At 42.5% G+C, this 13684-nt stretch overlaps 1 protein-coding gene across 5 annotated transcripts in view; it reads right to left on the reverse strand.

Annotated features, from left to right (window-relative positions):
* AHCYL2 (adenosylhomocysteinase like 2) overlaps positions 1-13684 on the reverse strand; it is a 52997-nt gene that overhangs the window by 18536 nt on the left and 20777 nt on the right. For 3 of the 5 annotated variants that reach the window (XM_053462582.1, XM_053462583.1, XM_053462581.1), the window contains exon 1: positions 1974-2323. The exons of the other annotated variants lie outside the window; for them this stretch is intronic. In XM_053462582.1, coding sequence (XP_053318557.1) covers positions 1974-2030 — 57 coding nt within the window. In that variant the 5' untranslated portion in view covers positions 2031-2323. Of the gene's footprint in view, positions 1-1973; positions 2324-13684 lie in introns of those variants that run through there. 5 annotated transcript variants of the gene reach the window in all.

The raw sequence follows: 13684 nt of genomic DNA on the forward strand, positions 1-13684 counted from the left end.
ACATGACATACAGTAAGCTGGCAGAGGAAGACTGCTCTGCAGAAGATCAAAGAATACTTGGAGAAATATGTTAGTATGAATATAAAAGGAGTGTGTAGGGCAATGACTTGGAAATAATGCAGAGATAAGTTATGTTAGGGATTGTGATGAAATATAGGGTGATAATGGTGGTGGATGGGGATAATGACTGTGGTGGGGGCATGATGATAGTCAGGGGCAGCTCCACACTTACAAATACATTTGTGCTAACACCTTACACATACCTGCACACACTCACCCTAACGCCATACACTTTCATTTACATACACACAAGTTGATGGACATTAGGGGGATCCTTCCTTGATGTTTTATTTAATGGATCAAACTGAACAATGTAGTTCAGACATCAAAGTAAAGAATAAAAACTTAACTAAATGCACAACTTCATAGATTGCATTTATATTTGTATTATATTAAAATGCAGCAATACAGTTTATTTAGCCACGAGAGAGGCCGTGCCAAAATTATCTTGAAACAATTTCAAGTTTTCATTTGCACAAGTGTTCAATGTAAACATTGTAAACATTTGCACAACTAACATTTTTGCGCACACCAACTACTAATAATTAGAGAGAACCTTGGTTACAGGTCTCTTTTCCTACAAAAATGAACAGTTAAAATATAGCTTGTTTTACAACAAGAGTGCATTCAAGAAACATCTGTAGCATAAAAAGGTCCATCAGGTGCATCTGGAAATGTATCGCTAATCCCCTACATGGCTCAACAGTTACAAAAAAAAATAATTCACATTATAGCGATTATTACATTTTTAGTTGACAGGTCCACTTTAAGGACATAATTGCAGAATAAGAGGATCACTTTACTGTTGCGTTGTACGGGGATTAGTTTCCTGGCATTTTTCCATCCCCCTTCCACATAATCCCAACATATTTTAATCCATTAGGCATCTATAAAACCTTGCAAACTCAGACTAAATACATATTTTTCCCCCATAATACAATGCACAAATACCCTGACAGCGGAAGAGTATTCTATAGTTTATACAATATGGGAGACTGTCAGGCTAAGTTAAAGAGGGCCAAAAGACCAAGTTGTTTGCTAACAAAAGGCACAAGGCTATTCTCTGTGACACTGGACCAAATTATAAAAATAATATAATAATAAAATATTAGTCTCCATTTAAAATGGTGCATTTCACCCACAATATGGTTCAAGAGTCAGAGATTGCAGGTTAGTTCAAATCAATTGACTATAACTGCCATCAATTTAAAGCACAGAACATTCAACATTTCAACTTGCTGGATCAAGCCACTGCTCTTGTGCTCGTAAAGGATCACATAAAAGATTCAGGAACCTGGACCCTCTAAATTTTGACTTTGTAACTACAAACACCATTGTGGAAACAAGTCACGCCACCTTAAGTGTTTCTGATAGCCCCATATGTAGAGCACTCAACTAGTTAGAGAGATTGCGGGGAGTTGTGTCTCTTGCATTCAAGAAATCCTCACGCACAAACCTAGGATAACAATCACCGCAAACACGCTGAGGAAGTGTTGAGATTACGATACACTAGGTCATGAGAACATTTTAAAATTAACCACTGTTTAAGCAGGCATTTAAACTGCCCTGGGGGGAAAAAAGCACACAGTTGGAGGCAACATCCAAACTGAACTGGATCACGTATACAATTTTTAGTTGCAAAAGTAGTTTAGGATCAATGTTCTCAGTCTTTAGACTGTTAGGGATGGAAAACAAAAAAGGACCATTGGCTTATCAGTTGTCAAGCCATAAAAGATTTATAGTACAAATAGCTGCTCCTACTAAACAAGCAGAATAATTCAACCAACGCAAACATCTGTAGCACACACACGTGTATAGGTGTATATAAAAGGCATTATACACACACGTAAATATATATAACTGGGTTTCATGTTCTAGTTTAGTACGTATAGATTTAGGGGCCCTGTTCTTACCATCCAGTCTGGCATGTTAAAAGCAGTCGTGTCTTGCGTGCTCTCTGTTCTCTCCATGTCTTCTCCTGTGGAATGGGTCCTTCTCTAGAAGCAGGAGGGCTTGGGAAAATCTCTTTTCTCAGCGCAGCCAAGTTCAGGGCCAGTCACTCACGTAGTTGACAATGGGCTTCAGCCTCCCCCTGCTCTCAAACCCGCACACAAATACTTTCAGAAGTCAGTGGCTCTGAGCTAATGTTTCAGCCCTCGTCAGGACAGTGATATAGGACTCTGCAGCTCAGGGAATCTGACAGGCCCCTCCTTGCATAAAACATATCTAGCATTTCCCCTTACCCCATTGGCAGCGTGTGCCCTTTGTAATGTCAATACTCAAGAACAATGACTCATTTAAAACACAGCTACAGATGTCAGTAGGTTTAATCACGGTCAAGATAGACACTGAGCAGCAAGTTATAGTGCGGCACATCTGCCCCTCCCCCAACTTTCATGCAGGTCTCCTTGAGAATGCCTTTGATGTCTATCATAATCAAACAGCTCTACCAAACCCTGTTAATTGCTTTCAGTGACAAAGTTTAAGATAGCTGCATTCATTCACTGCTAGGAATTCACAGCACTCTTATTTTTCTTTTTCCTATCAAAATCAAAGAGTCCGTGTGCTTTGTAAGTTTCCAGATTTCTGAAGCTCCTCACTAGGAACACTACAGACCAGGTGAATTGTCTTTCAAAAGATGGTATCCAGGGGTCACCGAGGGGAGGACAAAGCCAGAGGAAGCACAGTGAGATCAACATCCGCAATCACTGGACCAACTGACAACTGCCTCGCAGACAGACAGCAATTTCTATATTTTTATATTGCACCCAATTTGGTTTGAATATTCACCCCTACAGGTTTAAATGCCAGTGATCGAGATGCAGGGATGGCAACCAATGCATACAAACTGCCAAAGTGTACATCGTACGCAGAGGCGATAGCCATTTTTTCCACAACGGCGTAGACATCCATTGATTTTAGGCCAGTAAGAGGAGCTCAGAGGACACCCCCCAATAAATAATCCATGATCGCACAAATAGGGCACTGGGGCAGCTACCCAGGACAGGTCATTCCAGTTAAAATTTTAAAAATGAATAATAAAAAAAAGGATAAGCTAGCTTCAATTCTAATAATGTATTATACCAGGCCAACAAGCCCTTCTTTCAGGAAAAGCTCAGCAGGTATGGCTCTTTACAATGCATGACAGCTCATATTTCATTAGGTTTACAATGGTTTTAGAATTAAAAGATGCAGTAAAAGCAAATCTGTAATCAGATGCGCTTGTTAAGATGCCCTTTTGCTGTTTTATGTGTGTGTGCACAGTGGCAAGCAGGAGATGGGTTCATCCAAACATATCTCATACAAGAGAAGGAGCTGGGGGGTGGAGTAAAAGGCAATTGTATATGGGGGGGGGGGTCTGCTGAAACCCTCCATCTATTTTTAAGAAGTAGAAATGTAAAACATAGATGTACACTCACTTATCATATGCACAGACACAAATCTTGTGTTTCATAAATACGGTACAACAGAAATCAGTCTCCTGGAAATAAATTAGTCCTTTAATAGCAAACTATGTTTAGTTTCAACACCCAAATCTTCTGATGAGGGTTAATGCTTAATCAGATGACAGACAATGCTGCTGTTATAAAAGATAGTTGTAAAAGTATCAGTTCTAAAGCACACAGCGGCTTCCGACAGTCTGGTAAAACTAAAATTATCAGAGTAAGGAAATTTGTACGTTATAAAAAGTGTCAAACATTTGCAGAAGATACACTTACAAGTACAACATGCAAGCAACCATCATTTGTAAGAAAAAAGTAGCAGTACCTTGTGAATTAGTTCTCAATGAATGTATCAATGTTTGCATTAAAAGTGTCAGACACGGCAGTGCAGCACAGACAAACTGTAATTCAATTTGCATTGTTTTATTTAATTTTGTTTCCTTTACCTGGAGGCTGCCACTGTTGTCATATTTATTGTTGACATATTTATGTCAACCCACTGACCTGTTTCTAATGCTAATGAAGTCCAGCACGTACAATGAAATCCTTTCCTCCTAAAACTTTAATGTGGTGTACGCCTGTATGGCGTTGTGCATGTTACAGTATGGTGCTAGCATGAGTGCGTTTGTCAGCATATAGCATTAGTGTGTGTATTAGTGTGTGGTGTTAACATGTGTATACATGAACGGATGATGTTAGCGTGTGTCTGTGTTACTGTACAGTGTTAACACAATTGCGTGTGTTTTTAGTTTGTTAGCATGTGTGGGGCTGTCGGCATTTGGTGTTATCGTAAGTGTGTGTGTTATAGGCGAGCCCGGGGTTAGTGGCTCCTGGGAGATGGAGAGGAGGAACAGGAGACTGCTTGATGGATTTGACCGGCACAGTGTGCGCTATTCCTTGTAGATTCATACTGCTTCATTTATGTTTCATAATGTACTGTGCATTGAATCATTTTTTTCTCCGTCTGAATTCCTCAATGTATTTAGCAATGTAATAATTAACTATTAACATAATTGGATATATTGGTTTATGAGTGTATTAAGTGGGCTGATAGAAGGGAGAAATTTTAAATATCTAAAAGTAAAAACATTAGTCTCCCATTTTCTTTTTAAGCTAGTTCCTAGATCCAATCCAAATTTTTCAACCCCTGTTCTACACAATGTATGGAATATTTAGTCAAATAAAAAATTGGTTGAAATGACCCTAGACCATACGCACTAAATGAGCTCTATGAAGTACTTACTGACATATCGCCGAGAAAAAAACCCCCAATATGGATATGTTCAACACATCATTTTTAAGGAAAGTAGTATATTTAAATTAAATATACTCAATACAATATCCTCACTGGTAGACTAAAAACCAGTCCAAACAGGCAGGGCAGACAGGTAAGAATGCATGAAATTGAGCCCCATGTTTACGAGAAGAAAAAAAATTGCACAACCTGTAAACACAGATAATTAAAACTACTGCAATGAAAAAACCTCTACCATAAATCAAATACTTCTTTTGGTGTAGATGCTGCGCATGACTGCTGTGACCTACTCACAAGGAGCGTGCAAACAGCACCTCCTACTGGCCACGCATTGAACAATTCACAACATACATTTATATCACAGATATCTTGATATCTTGCTTTTGAGATATGCTCCAAAATTAAGTCTGAATAAAAAGTAGTAATTATACCGTCAAATGAGGCATAGATTAAGTATACATTACATTTGTCATTTTCGCAAAAAAAAACAGTTAATCTTAAGGCACATATCTAAAGAGGCAGTACTGCACTCGCAACATTCTAAGTCAATTTTACATACGGTAGGCTGTTCCACTCACAAATACCATTACATTCCCCTAACACTTGCTTTCAGGTGTTACCAAAAACGTGTTAAGTTTTCTTCACCTTCACTTAACTTACATTTCACCAAAAGCATAGCTAGACATTCGTACTGAAAAGCAATAAGTCATCAATTACAAAGAAAATGTGGAACTGCCAACAGCCTTTTCACCAGAATGACTTTTTATGTAACATCTTTATATGACCCCTATTGTTCTTCATCTGAAGACAGCCTGTTGACTCACTTTGGTTACAACAGATCCCCAGGCCTAATCTGACAATGCTTGCCTCCAGGTAAGCAGAAGAAACCAGTAAACCCAAACAAGCAGCGTTGTCGACCAACACTTGGTGCAGTACCCTTTATCAGCCTGCAGATGGAAAGCAATTTCCATCTATACTTCAGAAGGGTATGGAGACCACATTGCATTAAAGAAACATCATGGCAGGAGAGAATATTCTAACTATACAGACAGGAAGAACCTGGGAAATAGCAATACCATGTAAATGTAAAATATAGCAAATACTAAGACATGGGCAAGAGGAGGATTGAAAAAGTAAATAGGACAATCTGTCCATGCTGTCTGTTCATATGCAGACACCACTGTATTGAATGCTTAACAAGAATCCCTGAAGCTAGGGACATCTCATTGGGGTCTGTTCACTAAATACAAAGTTGTTTCCATTCATTCACAATACATTATGAAGGTCCAACTCCAGTGAGCTTCTGCTGTTGGAAAAGCTTTGGCGGCCCAGTGTCATGTACAGTTAAATCAGTGATATTTGAAGCTCCCCTACTGGTTACATTATATAGTGCAAGCTCTGCTTGAGAAATGTACCAGTGTTGGCATAAGCACACACATGCATCTGCCAGATACCTGGCAGAAGGCTATTAATGCATGGTAAGGAAACAGTCATAAGACATCCAACAAAAGTGACATGTACAGAATACCATGATTGAATAAGTCATACAAAAATGGTTCCTAATTACCTGAAAATTCAGACTTTCCTGCAAAAATACAGAAGCTGAAGATTTAGATGCTCTGTATTCTATTTGCGCAGAAGTTAGAGGTCATTTCCAGATACCAGATTTTGCTTGGAATGAATACTTGATTTGTACCTCTTACTAGTATTTTTGCAAAGCATAAAAAAAAAAAATCAATCATACGCAGTAAAGAGGAACCGTGACGCCAGAGACACAGCTTTATTTCGATTTGATCCTAAAAATATGTATACATTTTATTATATATATTTAGGGCAGTTTAATACTTATTCATATTTAAAACCCAACTCCCATTACATCTGCCTCCAAAGGCATAGCCTGAGCGTCTCCTGAAATTTCCCATGATGCCTCTGGAAAGACTGCAGTGCTGCAGCAGACTGCACATGAGCCATTGACTCTCAGAACGGTTTAAAATCATGCTTTTCAACTATAAAGCTATTATCACAAACCTCAGGATCATGCATCGGCAAGGTGGAAGCCACTCTTGGGCACAAGAGGAAACAGAATTTTCAGAATACTACTTGAGAAAAATGAAAATTGAAGAGCCATATATGTTTAATATGTAGTATATAGGATTGGGTAGAATACGGCAGTTAAAAGGATGAACCTTTTTTGCAACAATGTAAATATGTTAGGCTTCTGAATAGTACAGACTCTCAAGTCTCCTTAGCAAAGTGTGAAAATGGGTCCTCTGCTTACAACAAAAAGTAAGAACTCAGCTCATGCTCAGTGAGGCATAAATATTGGGGATTCCGTCACAGTATATGGCAGGGGTGTCCAAGTTTTTTTTCTGCAGTGGGCCACTTCATCAGAATTGTATACGTGCGAGGGCCACACTCATTTTTCACTGCGTGAAAATATGGCCTTTAATAAGATATGCAGATTAAAATAAAGTAAATGACACAAAACCTTTACTTTTCCTCTCACTGATTTCTGGGCCTAGAAAGTTTTGTGTCTACAAATTCAGGATTCTGGATAAGTTAAAATTAAATAGTTCTATTGATTTTAGGTATACACCGAAATTAAAATTCTGGACCAAAACCGAAAATTCAGGGTTCACTTAGCTGAAACTGGAAATGACCCCCCCCACATATTTTTAATAAAAGTAAGTTGCACACCAAAATTGTACAAAAAAGATTATATATTATGATTGTTAACAGCAATCTCAGGCATACCCAGATTCCAGCATGTACTGGTTGGCTGGGCATTGTACCAGTAATTTTTGTCCAATTTTAGTGTGTAACCACCCTTTTATTAAAAGTAACACCACAATTGGACAAAAAAATATCAACAATATGACTTGGCATGATAGGAGTGTGATATCCAGGCAACCAGTAAATGCTGGAACCTAGGCATGATGGGACTGTGATTGCTGTTAGCAGATTGCTGTTAGCAATCACACTCCTATCATGCCAAGTCAGCCAGTACATGCTGGTACAGGGTGGCTGTAAGTGCAGACCCCATACTGCTGGCAGCATCAATACACAAGGGGGGTAGCTAGCCAGGTTTCAGCATGTACTGGCTGACTTGGCATGATAGGAGTGTGATTGCTAACAGCACTCTTTTATACCCAGGCAACCAGTAAATGCTGGAACCTGATGATGGGACTGTGATTGCTGTTAGCAGATTGCTGTTAGCAATCACACTCCTATCATGCCAAGTCAGCCAGTACATGCTGGTACAGGGTGGCTGTAAGTGCAGACCCCATACTGCTGGCAGCATCAATACACAAGGGGGGCAGCTAGCCAGGTTTCAGCATGTACTGGCTGACTTAGCATGATAGGAGTGTGATTGCTAACAGCAATCACAGTCCCATCATGCCTAGGTTCCAGCACTTACACATCCATGCTATCACACACACACCCATTCATTCATATACTCATTCATTCACACATTCATTCCCTCACAGGCATACTCATTCAAACAACCTCCCCCACCCCCTTACCTACTACAGCTCTCGATGCCGCTCACAGACTTCAGCACGGGGCGCGGCCTCCCTCTTTCTCCCCACAGAGGAGGCAGGACTGGAGCAGAGAATAGCCGGCCACTGCGAGGCAGGAGGGGCAGCTTGTGGTACTTTGACGTAGTGATGTGCTAAGCAATATACCGTATTGGCTCGAATATAGGCCGCACTTTTTTCCCCCCACTTTAAGTCTTTAAAGTGGGGGTGCAGCCTATATTCGGGGTCTAGCGCCCGACGCCCGGGACATGCAGTCCCGGGCAGGCAGCGGGGTTATGATACAGATCCCCCGCAGCGGTGCAGGGGACCTGTATCCTACTCTCCGATACGCTCAGCCTCCCCTGCCAGCACTTCCCACGGGGGGGGGGGGGGGGGTCGCCGGCACGGGAGGTTGTCTAAGCGCATCGTGCGGACGGTCACCGGCTGCAGCGATGCGGGTAAACAGCCTCCGCTGCCGGCACGATTGCACGATGTCCCCTGCTGGCCCCGCAAGACACCCGGGAGTCTGCTCTGGTAAGTCGGGGGGGGGGCAGAGTGGCAGCATATCTCGGGGGGGGGCAATGGCAGCATATCTCGGGGGTGGGAGTGGCAGCATATCTTTTTGGTGCTTTTTTAAAGAAAAAAACTTTTTCTTTAAAAAAGCACCAAACTTTTAGGGTGCGGCCTATATACGGGGGCGGCCTATATCCGAGCCAATACGGTATGACCATGTAGTGTAATGGGACCCCCAATATTTATGCTTCATATTTTTCTTGAATGGCATTCACTGGACATGTGCCGAGTTCTTGCTTTGTGTACTCATTCTACCAGCAACTCGGGAATCTGAATTTTTATGCCTTTTTAGGTTGCAAGCTTTGTATAATTCTTCTGCCTACAATGCCTGAAAATATTATCCACAGTATACACTGTATACAGCGTCTCAAACCCTCCTTAGAGCAATGTTTAAAAGCATTGTATCCCAGCATACACACATGTACATATATATGTACATATATATATATATATATACACATATACATATACACACACACACAGTGCACTAAGACATTAAGTATATACTAGTACAATGGAAAAGTAATATTACCTGTATCTGACGTATATTCACATCTGCTGCCTAATTCAGAGCTGTTAACAAAAGGGATTGCTTTGGTATCCAAGCCTTACCGTCATTCTCTGTACTAGAATTTGCCCACTAAATTCTATTTAAGACCTTTATTTTGGGTTAAGGGCAGCTATGATATAAAGGTCATTTTTAGTTACAAACCAGAGTAGAATGAATCAGCCTTTCATACACAATAAACATCACAAACTCTAAATGACGCCCCCTGGGCTTTTGGGTCTAACATCCATGCATGATGGGTTTAACAGCAGTTCTACAATATGTAGTTTTATATAGATTGTCTAGGAGCTATACTGCAAAGAGATGGGCACACTTGGTGAACCTTATAGTCTCTGCGTTTGCTAACCCTAATTTCTTAAATCTTTAGAATATAAATCACATTCTCACAGTTCACAAATCAAATACCAGAATCAAGGGAAAGGATCTCGGCTAGCAGTATTCTGTAAATAAACACAGGAGTTAGAATGGCATCAGCAGATAGCTGTATATGCAGGAAGTGTACTCAAGTATGCTTCCTGCTTTTGGTAGAGACACCTAGGAGAAAAAAAAAACAAACAAAAAAAAAACAGAAAGCATGCACCAATCTGCACACAGTAAAAATCACATGACGTATACGCTGTCAATTAAGAGTCATGAAGGCGGGAGGGGAAACACAAAACGGGGAAATATATTATACACAGGTGAATGTCATGCCTGCATTGCGCAAGAAAACCCCTATAACTAATGATACAGAAATTGAGTTTGTTTATTTTATCTAAACGCCAAAGTCAACATTGATTAATTTGCTTTAATAGCCGAGTTGTATTAATCACAGGTAATACCAAAGCTTACAAGTTAATAGGATTAGTATTAAGAGCACTTCAGGAGCAGGATTCTTTAAGTCATGAAAAGGGACATGAAACATCTAATTTGTTCTACTACGTACGAGATACTTCACTATTTTAACCTGTGCGTTATCTAACACGAACATTGGGGGAAATCAGACCAGATATTGAATAGTTTTCCAGTAGTTATACCAAAAACACATTTAATGTTGTCAATTGGGCCCTCTTTAAGGAATTGTTCACTGTCCAAGTCTTCAGAGACCCTAGCAGCATGTCAATAAGAAACACTCATTTGTAGCTTACCCAATGGACATAGTCCCAATGAGTGGACCAAGTCAAGTTATCTGATGACCATGACTTCATAAAACCTACACTGACCAATGTATTCTTACACTAGTTATAGCAGCAAGTGTGTTTAAAGAGGTTGTCCCAGTGTGCTAGCTTTGTTGAGAGCTAGACTTATATGTCAACGCTCAACCCTACAGGGCAGATCACAAAAGTATTTCTTCGGGCTGGCATAAGAAGAGTTACACGGGAATAACTAAGAAAATCAAATTGTGCCTTCTTCTCTAATTACAGGCTCTGTTTTATTATTCGCTAATCCTAGCTGGCGTCTATGCAACAGAGTTGCTTTCCGATAAGCACATCTGTTGCCAAGAGAACGACTAAATTGCTCTAAACAAAAAGAGGCTTTGTAGTAGTGTAATAAAAACGGAGAAAAAGGATGACTATGCTAACCTGGATGCGGAGACAGAATGAGACTGAGCCAAACCGACTGATCAGCACAGGGTACTGTAAATAGGAGATGCATCTATAGTGTAACATGCATATTTTGAGGCATCGTGTAGTGCGTTGTGCCACAGATGATATTCAGAGTATCAGAACTATTTTTCATTAAACTGCAGAGTTAAATCTTCCGCCAAATGAATGAGATAATAAAAGCACATTGTGACAGAATGACCTGTCATACAGGGGCCCAAGGTACTCAGGGATGGCTCCAGCCTGACTGCCAAACAGGCAGGAACTCCATTGTGTAAAGTAATCCCATTAACAGGATGGCTACCAGGGGGATATTCAGTAGCTAAAGGGGATTAAAGGTTGGGTTGAATACATGTATCTGTTAATTTATGTTAATGAAGTTCTGTGGCTATATCAGTCTATGTTTTACAACAATAAACGGTTCATTCCTGCTGTACTCAGTTCAAGGTAGTTGTGTCTACTTATTGGGTACACATAGCAGGGTTCCAAGGTGCGCATGCTGGCTGGTGCTGGAAGTGATTCCGGGGACAACAGGAGGATACATGTGGGTGATCTCTGGGAGTTACTACAGCTCTCTTGGTGAACCCGTTACATTGGTGGCAAGCGGCGGGATCCTCCTGGCAAACGTCCCAGCGGAGTACCAGCGAGTATACCAGCAGCAAACCAAAGATGGTTCCAGCACTACAGGACGTGTTGGTGCACAGCAGAGTCGCAAGTTATATAAATGCCTGGATGGAGGCTCTCAGAGTGGACCAGGGTGTCCGGGGAATAGTCCTTCCATCCTCCAAGGAATGGTACGAGCTACAACTAGATTGGCGAATGCAGTACCTGGGAGAGCAGCCTCAAGAGAACTTGGTGGCTGAGTTGGAGAAGTTGCTTCCACTTGAAATGACTGTGGATTGTGGATACCGGGCCCTGTATTGGCAGGCCGTGCAGTGGTGTCCAGAGCTGAAGGATGATTACATGCCAGAGGGCGATGACTTTGGCGGCCCGGGATTGATAATGGAAAGCCTACAAGAGGACCAAGAATTTGGGAGCCCATCGAAATATCGGTGCGAGGAGATTCGGGAGTTCAGGGAAGGGATTCTCGCAGATGTTCCCTGTTACCTGCCCGACTTGTGGGCTGATTTCGATTATTTGGTTTACCAAGAATGGTTCCTGGAGCAGGCCTACCGAGAACTCTTTGACCGTGCTCAGCAGTGTGCTCCAGTGGATCCTGTGAGTATTGTGCCCCCACCAGAAGCACAAACATCCGAGCAGAGCGCAACTGGCCACTGCCTACTCCCTTCCCTCACCCCAGACACTTTGCCCAATTCCCCGCAATATGGCACAGAAACTGACCAAGACCCCCCCTGCATGTCCCAGCCAGATCCCCCAGCTGAACTGCTGGCTTCGAGGCAGAGCGCTGCTGGCCTCTGCTCAACCCTTCCACTTGTTCCCAAGCCTGACCGCAGTAACCAAGGAGGGTCCGGTCAGGCAGCCACAGAGTTGGTGGTGCCCCTGGACTTTACAAATGCAGCTGAAGCGCTGCCTTCGGGGCAGAGTGCCGCTGGCCTCTGCCCGCTCCGCACTATGACCCCAGCTCAGTTGGCTTTACCCCCCCAATGTTGCCCAGAGGCAGTGATTTTTATGGATCCTGTATCCCCAGCAGAAGTGTTGGCAATGGGAGAGAGGCAGATCAACATCTCTCCCCAGCAGATGGAGTATACAGGAGGGGATGCATGTGGCTTTCCTCCCCTCGCCGAGGATCATACAAACATTTGTACCATGCAGGTGGATTGGACTACGGTCGCCACCTGCAGTCCCCAGAGGTGCCGCGCAGTCAGCCCAGAACCCCATATGGAAGGGACCCCAGCCGCTCTGTTTTCTCCCCAGCGGCTGAGAGGACTCCAGGGAGAAGGCACATTTGGCCCTTCTCCCCAGCGGCAGTTACACTATTTGAGAGAAGCAGAGAGCGGCTGGGTGAGTACTGGTCCTTTGTTAAATTGTTTTGGGGAGTACCAATTTGTGGCTGGCAGTGGTGGTCCGGATATACAGACTGACTTTGGAGTCAAGCCGTGTGGGGTCTTATCAGACGTCACTCTCCCCCAGAAAAAGGAGATATGTGATGGAGTGTGTGACGGAACTGTCCATCACTGGGGCCCCTGGAGAGGACTGAAAGCAAGCCTGCTACCTACAGATTATGGACCCTGTCTCCCTGCCCTGACGAGTGGGACTGTTGTCCTCGTCTGGGACCCGAACTCCCCAGTCTCTGAGTGCACCCCGGGACTGGTTGGTGGGACAGGTGCCCTTTGCCAGCCCCCTGCATCCACGGCTCTAGGAGCGATGGAGCTGTGCTCCCCGACTGAACTGGATGCAGACCCGGTTGGGGTCTGGCCCCAGTTCAGTCTTCTTTTTAAAAGGGGAGATATGTGACAGAATGACCTGTCATACAGGGGCCCAAGGTACTCAGGGATGGCTCCAGCCTGACTGCCAAACAGGCAGGAACTCCATTGTGTAAAGTAATCCCATTAACAGGATGGCTACCAGGGGGATATTCAGTAGCTAAAGGGGATTAAAGGTTGGGTTGAATACATGTATCTGTTAATTTATGTTAATGAAGTTCTGTGGCTATATCAGTCTATGTTTTACAACAATAAACGGTTCATTCCTGCTGTACTCAGTTCAAGGTAGTTGTGTCTACT

The sequence above is a fragment of the Spea bombifrons genome, chromosome 4, assembly GCF_027358695.1.
Source record: "Spea bombifrons isolate aSpeBom1 chromosome 4, aSpeBom1.2.pri, whole genome shotgun sequence".
NCBI classification, from domain to species: Eukaryota; Metazoa; Chordata; class Amphibia; order Anura; family Pelobatidae; genus Spea; species Spea bombifrons.